Here is a 16,261-nt window from a genome sequence, read left to right on the forward strand (position 1 = left end):
ATAGAGAAGGGTTTACTAGGGAGATAGCTGCAGCCACGGTCGCCAGATAGTTAGTGGCCACCATCCGAATGGCTTATTCTATGACACTCGTTTCTCCAGAGCTTCGTCGCCTAGGCGCCATTACGGCCCACGAGATTCGGGCCATTTCTACTTCGTGGGCCGAGTATAAGGGAGTGGCGCTGAACGAGGTTTTAGATGCGGCTACGTGGAGTTCTCACTCTACATTCTCCCAGTATTATATGCACGATTGTTCCAGGTTAACAGACGGTATGCTGTCTCTTGGTCCAATTGTCGCCGCTCAGCACGTGGTCTAGGTGTTTCCCTGCCTAGACCACTCGTCGATTTTCTCTTCTGCTGGCTGTCTTGTCCTCCCTCCTTTTTAAGGGGGGGGGGGGGGGGTTGTTCTATAGACTGTCGCTGGGTCTTCGGGCCTGCGCATTCGCCCCGTCCAGCTGTCCTAGGGTTTAGCCGCCTAGGACTTTTGAGAGTTAGTCAGTGAGGCCGCTCCATGTTATTCTGGGGCGTGCTCTCCTTCTTGTAAAAAAAAATAATTTTTTTTCCACATTGTGTCTCTTGATGATATGTGCTGAGCTTATACCGTGTTGAGGTGGTTTTGTCCCCGTCTAGGATGGGATGGGTTTTCCCAGTTATGCTTCCCTTTGTTGTCAAAGGGCCTGTTGACGTCTAGCCCGGGTTTCCCCCAAGCATTCTTTCTCTGGGTCCCCTGGTCTCACCCGTTAGGTTCTGCTGCGCAGCTTGGAGACAGTTCACTTCACTACATGGTAAGTCACCGTTTACCCTCCTTCCTTTGGTTGTTGGTATTCAATGCAAAAGTCTGACCTGGGTAGAGTATGAACGACATAAAATGTCCATTTCCTGTGGAAATGTCATTTTATTAGTTGACCTGGGTAGAGTATGAACGACATAAAATGTCCATTTCCTGTGGAAATGTCATTTTATTAGTTCATACCTACCCAGGTCAGACTACGGTGCGCTCGAGTAATAAGAACTAGTGATGGGGGCTCACACAAGGCAGAGGCTGTATAGGGGCACCGCCTAGGTGTAGCTAAGCGAACTAGCTAAGAGATTTCTATTGCAAATAGATTATTTCTTCCTCGGGTGTGTCCGAATGGAGTACACATGCAAAAGTCTGACCTGGTAGGTATGAACTAATAAAATGACATTTCCACTGGAAATGGAAAATCTGCAATAATGGCGGATTGCCATAGCGAACTTTCATCACAATCGTGACAATTGTGCATTCAAAACACCTATGAATTACACAAAATCACCCAGTCTCCACTCATAAGATATACTTCGACTGAAAATAATTGCTGAAAACTCGGTAAACATATCATGAGTGCTGAAATTGACCAGTTGAAAGATCGTTTTCCTCTCCCTCGATCACCCCTGTAGTGTAGAAGGTGTAGTGTAGATATACACGCAGTGTAAATGTCCACACACGAATGCATACAAATCTCCTAAACTATCATCAAAGAATCTATATTCTCAATCATATCAATGAATTTCCATGATCATTAGCACCTTAGTAGTGTCTGTGGGTCTGATATAACTTGGTAAGCAAAATTAAAATGCCATGTTTCCTGATTATGTTCTACAGGGATGATTGCATTGCATTTTTAACGTTTTCGGTGACCAAATCACAGTCAAAGATGACCGAAGACCGAGACCGGTAAGGGAGTGGGAGGAGCTGAGCAACACTTCTTCAACACTTACTTTTTCACTGTAATACTTAAAGACCGACCTTTTCCAGATACCAAACACCGGGTGGAGAGCAATTTACCTATGGCCTGCCCACATTTGCGAGATGCAGGCTGCCTGAGCTCTGGCCCCATGCTGGCAAGATAAGGCTAATGTGGCTTGACAACTGAAGTGTGATGAGTGTAAACAATCTCAAAAGGTTGCTTCAGTTCCATATCTTGGTGCTTTACCAAAATTAGATTTCGGGTTTATGTACTCCAATTTGGGATGTTTGAGAAAAAAGAATTAAAAGAGACATTTTTTGAAATCATTTCAAGTTTTCTTTTGCCACCTAATATTCAAAGTGATCATGCAGGTACTCATTAGCAAACAAAGAAATATTTATGAAATGAAAAGCTAAGAACATGTGAGCAAACCTAAATTTATGCATGACTCACAATCCAAATTAGTCAATGAAGGCCTATAGACCTGCCGGATTTTAGGAATACTAGTATAAATCAATGTGTTATTTTACTTTGTGGATTAACCTTGTCTAGAAGAAACCAAGGGAAACTATAAATTGTGCTTTGATTGATAAAGTCGAATGAAACACAACAAACAATTCAATGTCTGAGGTATCCTTCATTTTCTGATATTTAGAAAATGCTTTTTCTCCTGCATTGTTGAAATAAAATGTACGATATACTATTTTGGTGTGCAGTGATATTTGAAAATAAATCTACATGTAAACCTAATCCTGCAATATTTCAATATTTTATTCAGAGAATTCTAATTCTACCAGACTACAATACCCGGCCAAACCTATGCTTCAATAAACTAATTGCACTTGACATATGCAGTGATAAACTTGAGTGCTCACAGCATGTGGCCTATATAGCTTTCCCTCTGATGTTACCTAGCCAGGCTGCATCATACTGACATTGCCCCTGATTCGTTCTGGCCATCTACTTGCCCCGCCTCCATAGTGCCAATCATATTCAAAAAATAGAGGGGCAGGCCCTGAAATCTTCTAATTTCTCTTTATTGGCTGGGAGATAGGACTTGAACTTTAAGAATGTTGTTGCTGAGGCATTCATAGATTTGACTGACAGTTTCCAGGAAATTCTGAGGCCTGATAACAAAGTTATGTGGGATATTTTAATCTTGACCGTTGGAGGTCCTGGGAGCAATGATATCAGTTGAGCACTGGATCAGTGACAGGTGAAGAGCCTTTTATACCCGGGGTCGGTCTTTAACTCAAATAGATTCAATGAATAAAACATGATTTGCCAGTTGATTTACAAAAAGTTAAGTTTTTACATATTATGTATCAATCAATCATGGGCATCGTCCTGACCTTGCATTTACTGGTTGGTTGTCGTTGGCTGATGGTGTCATAACAAAGAGTGACTCAACCACTCTCTTGATTACAGCGGCCGCCTTAGCGCCACCACGCGGGGCCTAATGGTATTAGGCTAAGTAGCTTCTTGCAATATGCACCATTGTGGGAAAACTCAATGTGGAAGTATGAACATTAGCATAATCTATGCTTAGCTCCAGCTCGAGGTAATCTTGCGCAGTGTTTCTTCGGCCCAGATACATTGTGGTGGAAAACATCTAGGTCTAGTACAATGAACGCCTGGCTTGCGCCACACTAATAAGTGAAGAAGGTCTGGCTGCGCGAGACTACTGTGGTAAAAATGACCATTGCAGAGACTCTCTGACGTAGGCATATACATTTTACAATTAAAAATGCTCTCAAACAACGATAAGGAATGATTATTTATCAACATTTCCAGAACTATATACCTTGTAATTATCACTTTACATCAATAGGTTGGCGTTGGGTCGCGTGCTTTTCTTTCCTTGTGACAATATACAGCAAAATAGTTATAACCCCAAAATCGTGCTATGAGTCCATAATGAGATCACGGTGACCCATTATAAATGTTTCGCCAGCTTCGCTATTTTGCCGCTACCCTACGTTGGGTCCTTGCATCTAGAGTTCCTGCGGCATTTCGCACGTACACGAAATGGTCCCCGACCGGATATTCAACCAGGAGGATTTATTTGGATTTGATATATCTTTGATGGAATTGGTGTAATATTGGAATAGAGGAGGCTGTATCACACTGAACTTCTAGCATCATTATGCGCATTCTCCTGTGCAGACACTCGTTTGTAAGGCATTACAGGGACGAACATTTAAGGCCACAATTAGCAAACTACATTGGCGGGGCATTTTTACCGATTTTGCGCCGTGTTTTGGGCTCAGATCTACGGATACTGTGTTCACGTGTGGACTTGGAGGATTGATGTTCAATGCGGAAGGAATAGACTTTGTTACTGAATCTGTGGAGCATCTGCTGCCTCATATCTTGATGTTAGAGATTGGAAGCAATGATCTTGTGGATGGGACTTCAGCAGAATCTCTATGCCGAATGATCATACGTGTGTGTAACGAACTTCTCCTCACAACGTCAGTTATGTTGTATTATTTCAAGTTGTAAATAAAAATCATACACGTCAGTGCTCACAAGCGGACTTTGACTATAACAGACTTGTGTTCAACAGCTGTCTATATCACCAGAGATTTGGAACCCATGTGGTACCGTGTGTGTCCGCAGTTTTTGGAAAACGGGACATTTAAGAAATGAAATAGAATAATTACTGTTTTGCCAAAACGTCAATGGTGTGCAGTGTGAATTTTCATAATCATTTAGCAAGTAATAACGACATATTTGAGGATTTTGCGATGATCCATGCCTGCACACGGCATTGTGTGTGTATCTGTATACATTGTAATCATGTAAAGATGTATGCAATGATTGTGTACATGCTGCAATGCTCAGCCGGCCGGTTCGTTTTTCATTTGAACAAATACAGGCTAGAAAGTGATTTTATTTGGCCTATCGACCCATGAACAGAAAAGATTTGTGTTATTTACTCTAGCATTGTGGTCTGTTTGACACATGTAACGATGTATGAAATGTGTACATGCTGCATTGCTTGGCTGACTGGTTCGTCTTTCATTTGAACAAATACGGGCTTAAAAGTAATTTTATTTGGCCCATTGACCCATGAACAGTAAATATATGTGTTTTTTAACTCTAGCATTGTGGTTTGATTGACACATACGTTTGTGCTGTTTATTTTTGCCAAAACTTTTACATTCTGAGTGAGGGAAAATGTTCATACATTGTGTTAATTACATGCAGTTTAGCTTCAAGTTCTGTCAAAGGAAAGCTGGTGATTATTTCAAGGAATTTACTAGAAATTACAGTGTTTGACACTCGGGGCTTCAAAATCTAAAGTTTACGATGACACAATCTGCATTTATAAGTGCAGTTTTTATTCTGTCTATCTTCTGTGCTCGTTCTTTCTTTCTTATATATTTTGATCAGTGATGACTTTTTCATTCAATTATTATAATTATAGTAGGCCTACACTCTTACAGACTATAAAATAACAAATTTCCAAGAATTTCTATCACCATTTGTTGGTGCCTGCGCCTACATATCCTGTCCTGAAATCCTTAGTGTCGAGCCCTGCGCAGAGAGAATTGGCAAAACATGATTGCCTGTTAGAAACGTTCCAAAATCCTGAGGAAATCGAGGGTTAATGTTCGCTTCTCCAGCCCTGTTTTTTCCTTAGGATGGTAAATAAAGATTGGGCCGGAGAAGAGAACATTAACCCCTGATTTCCTCAGGATGGTAAATAAAAACTTGAGCTAAGCTAACATCCCACAGTTGACGGAGACTCCAGAGTCTACCTGCATACTCAAATGACAATTCTAGTTCATCCTTGCCTCAAAACATAACAGGATTTTTGGGTTTTAGCATTCTCAATGCAGAAATAAAAACTTTTCTTCAGCGAAGTCAAATGGTCATTTGTAGGGTCCCCCGGATATTGTTTCATGATGGTTCTCATTCATTCCTTGCAGATGAGTAGATTGACACCGAAAAATAATAACCCGAACATTTCATCCGGATTGGTTGCGAATTAAACCATGCAGAGCGGAAAATGTCTGAATCCAATGCACTACGTCAATGTACACAAATGCACACAAAAACGTTTCTTTCGTTATCATGGTTACTTAAAGGAAAAGATCCTGTTTGGTTTGGAGGTGAAGACCAATAAAAACTAAACTTCAAAGAAATCTGACCAGTAGTTTGCCCTCCAGAGCCCCAAACAATGCGGATATAACATTTACGAATGGATTATAGACCTAAGACTTATTTTCTCAAACTTTGTTTCTACCAACATTAACCTGGTCTTTGTGTTCCTTAATGTCATTATTTCAGCAAGAATGGAATCAAAGTCACTGAAAAATGTCAAAGTTGGGCAATTTTTTCAATCCGCTACATTTTTTCTTTTCGATTATAATTTACATACTTGTGAATCTTTCAGAAAAGTCCTAAAGTGCCAACCATTCATTTTAACTATCGCTACTTTGAAGTAATGGAATCTGACGGCACGAAGCACTGGTGGTTTGGAGGTGGCACTGATCTGACGCCATACTTTCTTGATGAGAAGGTGAGTATTTCGTTTTCCTTATGCACAGATGCACAATCATGGAGAGTCCCACCTTTCGGTTAACTGTAAATTGCAACTTTATTTTTGCAATGGCAGACAGTTTGTAAAGTTGCTGCTCATGTGTGTGCTATGTTGCAAAGAAGTAGGAGTACAAACAAATGTTTGGTAATAATAGTATATTGGTGCAACTAATTGTTGACTCATTTATAAAATTAATGAAATTATAAACATTGTTGACCGGGATAACTTATAAGCAATGTTGTAATGTTGTGTTGGGGGAACTGCTCAAATGGACTAACAATTGTTTCCTTCTTGACTCGCCTTAATTTCTTCATTCTCCTTTACACTCGCTTGGAGCTCCTTGGCTCTTGTACTAGGTTCTACTGTGGTTTCCGGGGTTTCTTTTTGGCTCACCGTAGGGGAGTCTACGATAGCTCTGTGTCCGTTGTCGTCGTCGTCGTCGTCCATTGTATCCTGTGGCACGTTTCTTGTGCTATGAACCTGAAACTTTGTATACATCATGCTCAAGGTCATATGTACCCTGACACTGAATTTTGCTCCGGTCTGATTCTTGACTTTGCCACCAGGGGGCTAAAACCGAAAAGTTAAAATGTGCCATATCTCATTTATTACTGATTGGTTTTGACAAAAAGTTTATGGTGGGTACCCCTAGCAAGGATACATCACATCTCTTACAGGTTTTTGATTTGAACTACTTTTCAAGGTCACAGAGGTCAAACTCTAAAATTTAACCGATAGTGGCACGTTTTGTTTTTATTCGTCCTATAGTCTTTAAATTTGCTATGTAGACACATGTTACGTAGCTCTACATGTTGACAAAAAATCAGGTTGATGTGGCATACTTTTCAAGGTCACAGAAGTCAAATGGTGTAAATTGGCCGTTTGTGTGTAAATATGGCACGTTTCTTAACCACTAAAGCTATGAACTTTAAACGTGGTACACATGAACCCCTAGGTCAGATAACCTGTGACACTGATTTTCGGTCCGGTCTGATTCTTAACTTGGCCATCAGGGGGCCAAAACCAAAAAGTTTGAATAGTGCCATATCTCGCTTATTACTGATTAGTTTTTGGTAAACATTTTATGATAGATACTCTTAGCAAGGATGCATCACATATGATACGGGTTTTTGATTTGACGTACTTGTCAAGGTCACAGAGGTCAAATGGCGTAAATTGGCCATTTGAGCGTAACTGTGGAATGTTTGTTAACCCCTAAGGCTATGAACTTGAGACTTTGTACACATGACCCCTTTGGTCAGCTGACCTCTGACCCTGAATTTCAGTCCGGTCTGATTCTTGACTTGGCACCAGGGGGCCAAAAGTGAAAACCTAGAAAGTGTGATATCTCGCTTATTAGTGATTCGTTTTCAATAACATTTTTATGGTAAGTTCTCCTAGCGAGGATACATCTCATATCATATGAGTTTTTGATCTGACCTGCTTTTCAAGGTCACAGAGGTCAAATGGCGTAAATTGGTCATTTGATTGTATCTATGGCACGTTTCTTAACCACGAAAGCTATGAACTTGAAATCTGGTACACATGACTCCCTACGTCATGTAACGTACCCCAAATTTCAATCTGATCTGGTACTCAAATTGGCCACCAGGAGGCCAAAACTAAAATAGGTAAAAAGTGCAATATCTCGTTTATTAGTGACTTGTTTTTGATGATGTTCTTATGGTACTTACTCCTAGCAACAATACATCACATGTCATACCGACTTTGGTTTGACCTATATACTATACATGTACAATGTTTCTTAACCTGGATGAATTCCAAAGCACCAAATATCTATACGGTGAGCACAATGGCCCCTGGCCATTTCATTTGAGGGAAAGAAACCCTCCAACTTTATACATGTACAATTGTTATGTTTATACATTGTTACCAAAATGACGCAGATATTTCATCATCCTGCCAGTGACGTTGCAACCTTCGATACGACTTGTATTTGGCACTTTATACCTAATCCGGCATCATTTTAATAGAATGTCAACATCATCTTGTCAGAACTCTGGGTTTAACAATCAATAACCCCAAGTTCATTTTTAAAACATTTCCAATACCAAAAGTATACGATGTGTTTGGTTAGTCAGACCAATTGTTGACTTTACTATGGTCACCACAACATCTCGGCCACCTTAACCATATTTGTTTATTTTTATTTTGAACATGAAAAAATCGGTCTATATTCAGTCAGCCCGCCATGCAGCGATCGCAGCCCCAAAAAAACCCTTTCTCTTACCACACACTTTCACAGTGTCGGCGCCTAGCGGGAAATGGCGTCATGAACAATTTTTGTATTTGAGTCCTGCCAAAAGTATCATTTTTACGCGGGGAAAATGATACTTTTGGCACGTGTGTGTGTGACATAAACAAACATGGCTGCATGAAAGTGATATCGAGGAGTATTTTACTGTTTTTTCGACGATAATCTGTCTAATATTCACCGATTAATTCGAAATCTAGCGCGAGGTACATTTTCCCAGTATCGCCATACTCTCAGTCTCATACTGTATGGTGTACATCAAGATATGAATAAAATGGTGCATTGACAGTCTGAAAAATTTAAATGTACTCATAATCAACAATGTTTTGTTTCTAAAAACAATATTGAAAAAATATGAAAAACTTTTTTCTTCTTTGTTTGCCTCTAGCTGTCTTAGTGTCAAGTCCAGTCAATATACATGTTGTAACAGTTAATCACATTGTTACTGTGTTCAGTCAGCAGTATGAAATGAATGATATAGATTTAGCAATATACAATTTAGCAATAAAGGGAGACCATAGGCAGGAGCCAGTTTAATTATTATCAAAAACCCAGGTCCCAAACTCAGTAACTGCATATCATATGAGTATGAGTCGCATAAAGTACTAATTTGACCCCTTTGCCCCTTCCGATTGTCCCTCTTAAATACTAATGCGAGGGATAGGCTTTAACTTCCTCCCCCCCCCCCAGACTTCCTTCTCAGGAGACCTAACAACCATCTTTATGTAACAAAAGGTTGTTACGTTGTCCTTCCTCTTGGGAGACTTAACAACTAATTCACTGTCTCTGTCCTCCACATTATGAGACATAGGTTGTGACAAGTTGCGAGTTGAGTTCTGAACCTAGTCCATTTATGACCATATTGCTGTAGAAAAAGCTGCTGCTAGGTTGAAAATGTTTTCACCGCATACATTTGCGTGAAGAAACTCAACGTGAACTCAGTATGCAAGCAGTAAAAACTTAGCATTGCTGTCACAACACTAACACCGCAGTCAATCAGAATCCTGTGCCCCCCCCCCCCCCAATTCGACGTCGAATTCGCATCGAATCCTGAGTTGGAATTTGTTTTTGCTGCGTCTAATTCCTGTCGAATAACAAAAAATAACACATCGAATTCACGTCGAGTGGTGGTGTTCATCTGGTGAAGTCCTGGCGAACAGTGAACATATTTATGGTGGAATCCTGTCGAATTGATTCACGACAATGCATTCGAAAGCCAAAATTGCTTACATTTTCGCATTGCTACAATGAAAGACCTAATACTGAAACCACATGTCCACATTGAGTTTTCCCTGAATGGTGCAATGAAGCTAATTAGCCTAATACCATTAGGCCCCGCGTAGTGGCGTTGAGGCGGCCGCTGTAATCAAGAGAGTGGTTGAGTCACTCTATGTTATGACGGACCTAACCAAAATTGCTTACATTTTCGCATTGCTACAACAATGAAAGATCTAATACTGAAACCACATGTCTATTGACTGTGCTTTAAGAGAGACTGGCATCATGCCTAGTCTCTCTTAAAGCTCAGTCAACAGACACCACTATACCCCTCACACTCAGAAACCACAAATGCCCACCCCTTCCTGCTACCTTAATAGTTCTGGATTGACTGGCAGTGAGTCCAAAAATTTCTTTGGAATTCCATTGGTAATCAAGGAAATGACAGAAAGTATTTTTTCTTGAAGTGTCAGTTTTATTGGGTTTCTTAAGTTAGCTTTTATACACATGGTGAATTCCTGTCGTAAAGACTATTTCATGAAGGTGAATAAGGGTCCAAATCTGACCATGTAACCCTTGCAGCAGAACTGAATTTCTTTCAAATTAATTGAAATCCTGAAGTGAAGAAATGTCGGATCGTGACCCTCCCAAATCATTCTGAGCGTTGAATTGGTGTCAAATGCCTGACCAGGGGGGCACAGGGTTCTGGTTGACAGCTTCATAAGATCATCAACCCATGAAGCAAGTGACCCATTACAATTTCAAAGGCCTTAATCTTGGGCTCAACACAACTGCGTAAATTAAAGCTGATTCACACTCTGCTTTATGAAAACTAGTGAAATATGAAAATTTAACTTTCAAATTCATTTTACAGCGCCATGGTACAGAGTTTAAAAATACTGCAAGCTGAAATGTATTCATTGATAATCTATACTTTTAACGGTTTTAAATATTTTAAACTTAAGTGCCTTCTGCTAAATGTTATATAAAGTTGATACTATGCGACTTCAGTTCATTAAATCTCATTCAATTCTAAAATTATATTTTGTTTTATAAATCGCCATATATACATACCATGATAGAAAGTAATTTTAACACTGACATTTCTGACAAACAGAATTAAAATTCATCGAGAAATGGCGCTGTAATACTTTTTAGCTCAGCTGACTAAGTCAGCCGAGCTTGTCAAATAAGTTGTTCAGTGGCGTCCGTCTGTCCATCCATCCATCCATCCATCCATCCGTCCATCCGTTAAACCCATGGTGCACATTTTGTAACCGTAAGACCTAGAGACTTCAATTTTGCATTTCTGGATACTTCTGGTCAAACTCTACTTTCAAAACAAAATTTGTCGCCATTCCACCTACTTCCTGCGAGCCAGAGTGCATGAAGGAAACTGGCCTATATCGGCCTAGGAGCAGCAGAATTAGTCGAAATATGCTCTAATATTAAGATAAAATTCTTGAAAATCTATTTTATTGAGAAAAAGTTCAAAATTTTAACAGGAGAGGGCGCTACCTGCCTTTTAATTATTTCTGCCGATTCAAATTCCCACCCGATGACGTCAGCCATCAATGAAGTCTCCTATTTGCCAGTTCTCAAAACATGGCAGCTACACAACAAAAGCAGTAGCTCCAGGAACAAATCACTGTTCACTTCAGCTTCGTAATCGATTGTACCCCCACTTTATTGTGTTTTGTGTGGTGTTCCTATTCAATCAACGATGTAAGGCCTTATTATGTTGGTTTTAATTGAGTAGGTGCATTATAAGCGGCGTACGAAAGACCGAAGCGGAGACAAAATGGCGGCATGTTGTTTACGCTTGGAGCTCAATGACACTCGATCAAGTACCCAATTTTCGGCTTAAAAAGTAGTCTGGTAGGCGATATTATCACCAGTTCGTTTCAGTGGTAGTCATAAGGTCTTTAGGGACTACTTTCAGAAATTAGTTCTTGAAAATTTGGCCACATTTCTGTGAAAACGATATCGGAAGTGCATGCTCTGTTCGCGATGACATCGCCGATGTATTTTGAAGTGGAGAATTCCCACAGTGTGTGCAGTGAATCGGCATGATTCTGTTCGCCTATTAAGTTTTAGTTCTACGATTCTTTCATGAGTAAAAAGTAGACATTCTAAGCAATACAATAATGTCACTCCCATAAAAATTGATTGGAAATTGAGGGAGCTACGGCATTCTGTTCGGCAACTGGCAGCGCTGAAAAAATACATTGCATACTGTACAATACCAAATGGCACATTTTAAAAAGCGCTCATTGGACAACGTAGGGAATCGCCAGAAATGACGTCATCGCTGGTCTAAATAGAAAACTACGGTGGCACAGTAGAGCACACGAAAAGGTTTAGCATTAACTTCGTCATGCAAGCTTCAGCAACAAAACGATTTCTCATGAATGATTTATTTGATCATCATCAGCTTGTTTCCCCTGATAGATAAAAAAATGATTTACAATTTCCATCAAAGTTTTCTATTTTGTGTATAGTCACATGTTATTTAACTGGCAAACAGGCAAGGAGCCAAGCAGTTTTGAATATTCGCGGGAAAATACTTCGTACTTGTAAACGAGGCTATGACAATGAGTATCCTCATTCATGGCATAAACTTCATGTTTCGGTAAGTATTTTCATACGATGATTTCACCCGAATTATGGTCAGGATTGAGGAACGAACAGTGGCATAATTATGTCAACCAAAAACATTGGTACCGTAGTGAACGCAAAAGGATATCAAATACCATGGAGCATGCCATTTTCATGCATAATGAACTAAACACCGGGAAGATATTAATGATATTAACTCAGCTGAGCGCCAGGCCCTTGGGCCTCTTGTTCTTTTTTTTCATATCAATTTTGAAATTTAATTCTAATAATGAAGTCAGTTAATTGTAGGGGATTTTTTGTGGTAATAGTGAGTATACTGACCGATATGAATGATGAATATAAGCCACTAAATATGTCATTGAGTATCACCTATCTACACAGAAAATGTATGCCTGAAGAACCAGAAATTGTAAACCAGCAGACAGTGTAATTTGAGTTTGGTTAAGCCGCCAGGACTTCTGTAAGTAAAATGCGTGGATCAAACATACAAGCAGTGCTGGCTACCAGTACATATTCAGACAAATTTTTTTCTTGGCTTGGGGACACTTCCAAAGAAATACGTGCACTGGTATAGAAGTTTGAAATGTCCTTAGAAAATAATATCCGGGGAGCAAATGATCTATTATGCACTGACGGTCATTTGCCATTAGAATACAATAGGGCCAATGGACGTGACACAGGCCCGGAATACTTTCCAGGGGGACATTTTTACTTCTACACCGGCTATAATTGCCTGATTGTAAAGTTATTGTTATGTCGGATGCACAGAGATCTCAACTTAAATTGTTTTGATGCTGGTACAGAAGAAAACATTTAAATGTGTGAAAAACATTTTTCAAGATAGCCTCCTGTATTAAACATTTTACTGCAGAACGGGAAACAGGTTGATCGTATGTAACCAATGAGTATTCGGGAAGTATGATGAATAAAAAACTACATCGTTGCATACTCCAAACCTGAAAGGTCTCATCGCATGAAATTAATTTCAGAATATAATTAAGTTGTAGGCTTTAAGTATGTAGTTCAAACGAAAGGACGTCACTACAATGACAATGCAGCTGGTCGGGATTAGTTTTGACCAAACGCTGCACATGCAGCAGGTGTTATAATCCATATTAAGCCAGTATCGGGTCGCCATACTGAAACATGTCGGATAGACGCACTTACCGCTACAGATCACCGACCTCGTCCGTTGCGGGGTGACACACCGACCCGCACCGGATCTGTGGAACCCTCCGCATTGGGCAGGCCTTTTTCTGCCCAGTGTTCTTACATACTACAATCAATGCTCAGATAGTATATCATAGAATAGATAACCTACTCTTACACACTTTGATAATGTTAGTAAAACATCATTGTGGAAACAAGGTAGCACCAGACCTAAATGCATACAAATACGATATTAATTTCATAAAACCAAGGGAAATAGAAATAGCTTATAAAAATATAAACATTGATTCCTTTTCTGAAAAGTGGGACCCAACATTAGATTTTCTTTTATAAAACATGGACAGACAGACAGATAGACAGACAAGACAAGAGTAGGACAAACTGTTATTGGGGTTGGTGGTTGTGGTAGTGGGGGAGGGGGGTTGGGGGCTGGGAGAGCAGGCACAATAAAAAAACCCAAAAAAAACACAACTCTTGTATTATATTGTTATACTTATATATGTATGTTTTGTCATTAATAAAGGGTAAAAAGAAAAAGAAAAAAGATGTTGCACTAAATTTAAAAACGCAAAAAGGAAAGATTTGACTTGAACTATTTTCTCGGCTGTCTCTGTCATCCCATTTGTTCATTTGATGCTGGCTCTAGTTGTGTTTGGCTTCATCAGATAATTAGCAGAACAAGGCATTAATGCAATCTTATATAACATGAAATCTGGGTCAGGTACCAAGCCACATTTTCACATATTGATTGAGTTGCCATATTTGGAATAGTATAGTGAAGCTAGAAGTTCTACTAGACAGACCCACTCTACTTGGACACAAATGCTTTGTATGTGATATTAAATCAATCCAATAGTTGTCTCTGGAGTTTAAATTGAACTCATAACTTGAATGCATGAATCACGTCATTTCTTTGCAGGATTGTGTTCACTTCCATTCTACCCTCAAGGCAGCCTGTGACAAGCACAGCAGTGAATTCTACAAGAGATTCAAGGCATGGTGTGATGATTACTTCTTTGTTAAACACAGAGGTGAGATTTCAAGTCAACCAACTTGTACAATGTTGAGTTGAACCTTGGGAATTTTCAGTGTGTGTTAATTTCGTGAATTTGGATTGAAACAGCAGTCATGAATCATGTGTGAAAACGGCAAAGATGATCCGACTGATGATTGTAGCTTTAAGAAATTAGTGGGAAATTCTAAAACAACTGGGTTTAGAATTAAACGCACACTACAGTGTAAATGCACTGTGGGATCCAACCAACCGAACCATAACAACCAACGGATAGAATAACGCGAAAAAATGCGTGTACTGTGATGACGACGATTTTACTGAAATAAAATAAAAGTTACAATGTACAAAAACATAAATCAACCTTTTTCCATAAAAAACAACAATACATAAAGTCAACCTTAACATAAAAATTCCTCAATTTCTAATCTAACCTAACCTGCAAAAAACCCTGGCCTAAAACCATGTGAACACCATTAACATCAACTATGACCCCAATGGTCAAATATGCAAAAGTTCAGAATACTAAAGAACAGGCAGAGCCACCTATTGTCAACACCTGAAAAATGACCCGAGGCAAGGGCCTAAAACATGTGCTGCAAAATGCACATGCATAACAATGCATACAAAATTACCAACCATAGGCCCTATATCTTAACTTCCAAATTACAGAAAAATTATAAAGATAATTAAAATAAAAAACTCAACAAACTTTGCTCCATTGGTTCACTATTAATCCCACAGATTACAAATCCTTAAAATCCAAAACTTCCAAGAAGAAATTGGAAAAGAAAGGGAACAACATCCTTTCTAAACCTCCTCCACCATCTTCAAGTCAAAAAGAGGCCCACATAGAATGTAAGGGGCTACCTGGAGGCCCACAGAACCATAACCAATCAAAAATGTCAAAAGGGAGGCAAATTTAAAAGGTCCAAACCAGAGCTGCCTCCTATCCTAAGATTTTGAAACTAAATTAAAGATTGGGCTCTACATGCACTATGCGCCAATGAAGCCTCGTTTTGGATTCAGCAGATATGGTTGGGCAACCATAACCGCTTGGGTCGGTGCAAAATATGGAAGTAGTTCAAAAGCATTTAAAACCACATTATATGTATTTAATTTGTGATATTTTAGAATAGAAATTGATACCTCCCTGTCAGTATTGATTGTAACACCAAAACCACTCAAGTGGAGCTGAAATATTGGCCAAAACCTCCGCTACGCCTCGGTTTTAGTCTACATTTTAGCCTCACCCTCGCAGTCAATACCCCCAGTTTGGTATCAATTCCTTAAATGAAATCTTGATATCAGACACTTTCGGCAAATTTATAATTCATGTCCATATTGTGTATCCATATCGTTGTTACATATGGTGTTTTAACATCTTGCACATTCCTGATGCCTAATAAGTGATATGCGCAGTGATTTACCCGTACATGTAAATGATACTTGATTGAAAAGTTACTTGGAAGAATCGTTTTCATTTCACATCATGTGCCAGATGTTAAAATGTCATGTGTAAAATTGATAGGGATACGTAACATGGGCGTGAATTTTGACCCTGCCGAAATATTCAGCGTGATGCAGTTCTTGGTTTTGCCACTGGGGGGACGTCAACATTTTCAGTTTCTGCACGATAATTTGAGAACGACTATTGCGATTGATTTCCTTTCTTGTGGGAATATTGAGGTTGAGTAGGGGAGGTTTCT

At 39.4% G+C, this 16,261-nt stretch overlaps 1 protein-coding gene across 5 annotated transcripts in view; it reads left to right on the forward strand.

Annotated features, from left to right (window-relative positions):
- Positions 1 to 16,261, forward strand: part of LOC135488778 (oxygen-dependent coproporphyrinogen-III oxidase-like) — a 215,130-nt gene that overhangs the window by 116,521 nt on the left and 82,348 nt on the right. For all 5 annotated transcript variants that reach the window (XM_064773594.1, XM_064773592.1, XM_064773591.1 and 2 more), the window contains 2 exons: positions 6,112 to 6,237; positions 14,460 to 14,571. In XM_064773594.1, coding sequence (XP_064629664.1) covers positions 6,112 to 6,237; positions 14,460 to 14,571 — 238 coding nt within the window. The remainder of the gene's footprint in view (positions 1 to 6,111; positions 6,238 to 14,459; positions 14,572 to 16,261) is intronic.

The sequence above is a fragment of the Lineus longissimus genome, chromosome 5, assembly GCF_910592395.1.
Source record: "Lineus longissimus chromosome 5, tnLinLong1.2, whole genome shotgun sequence".
In the NCBI taxonomy this organism is placed as follows: Eukaryota; Metazoa; Nemertea; class Pilidiophora; order Heteronemertea; family Lineidae; genus Lineus; species Lineus longissimus.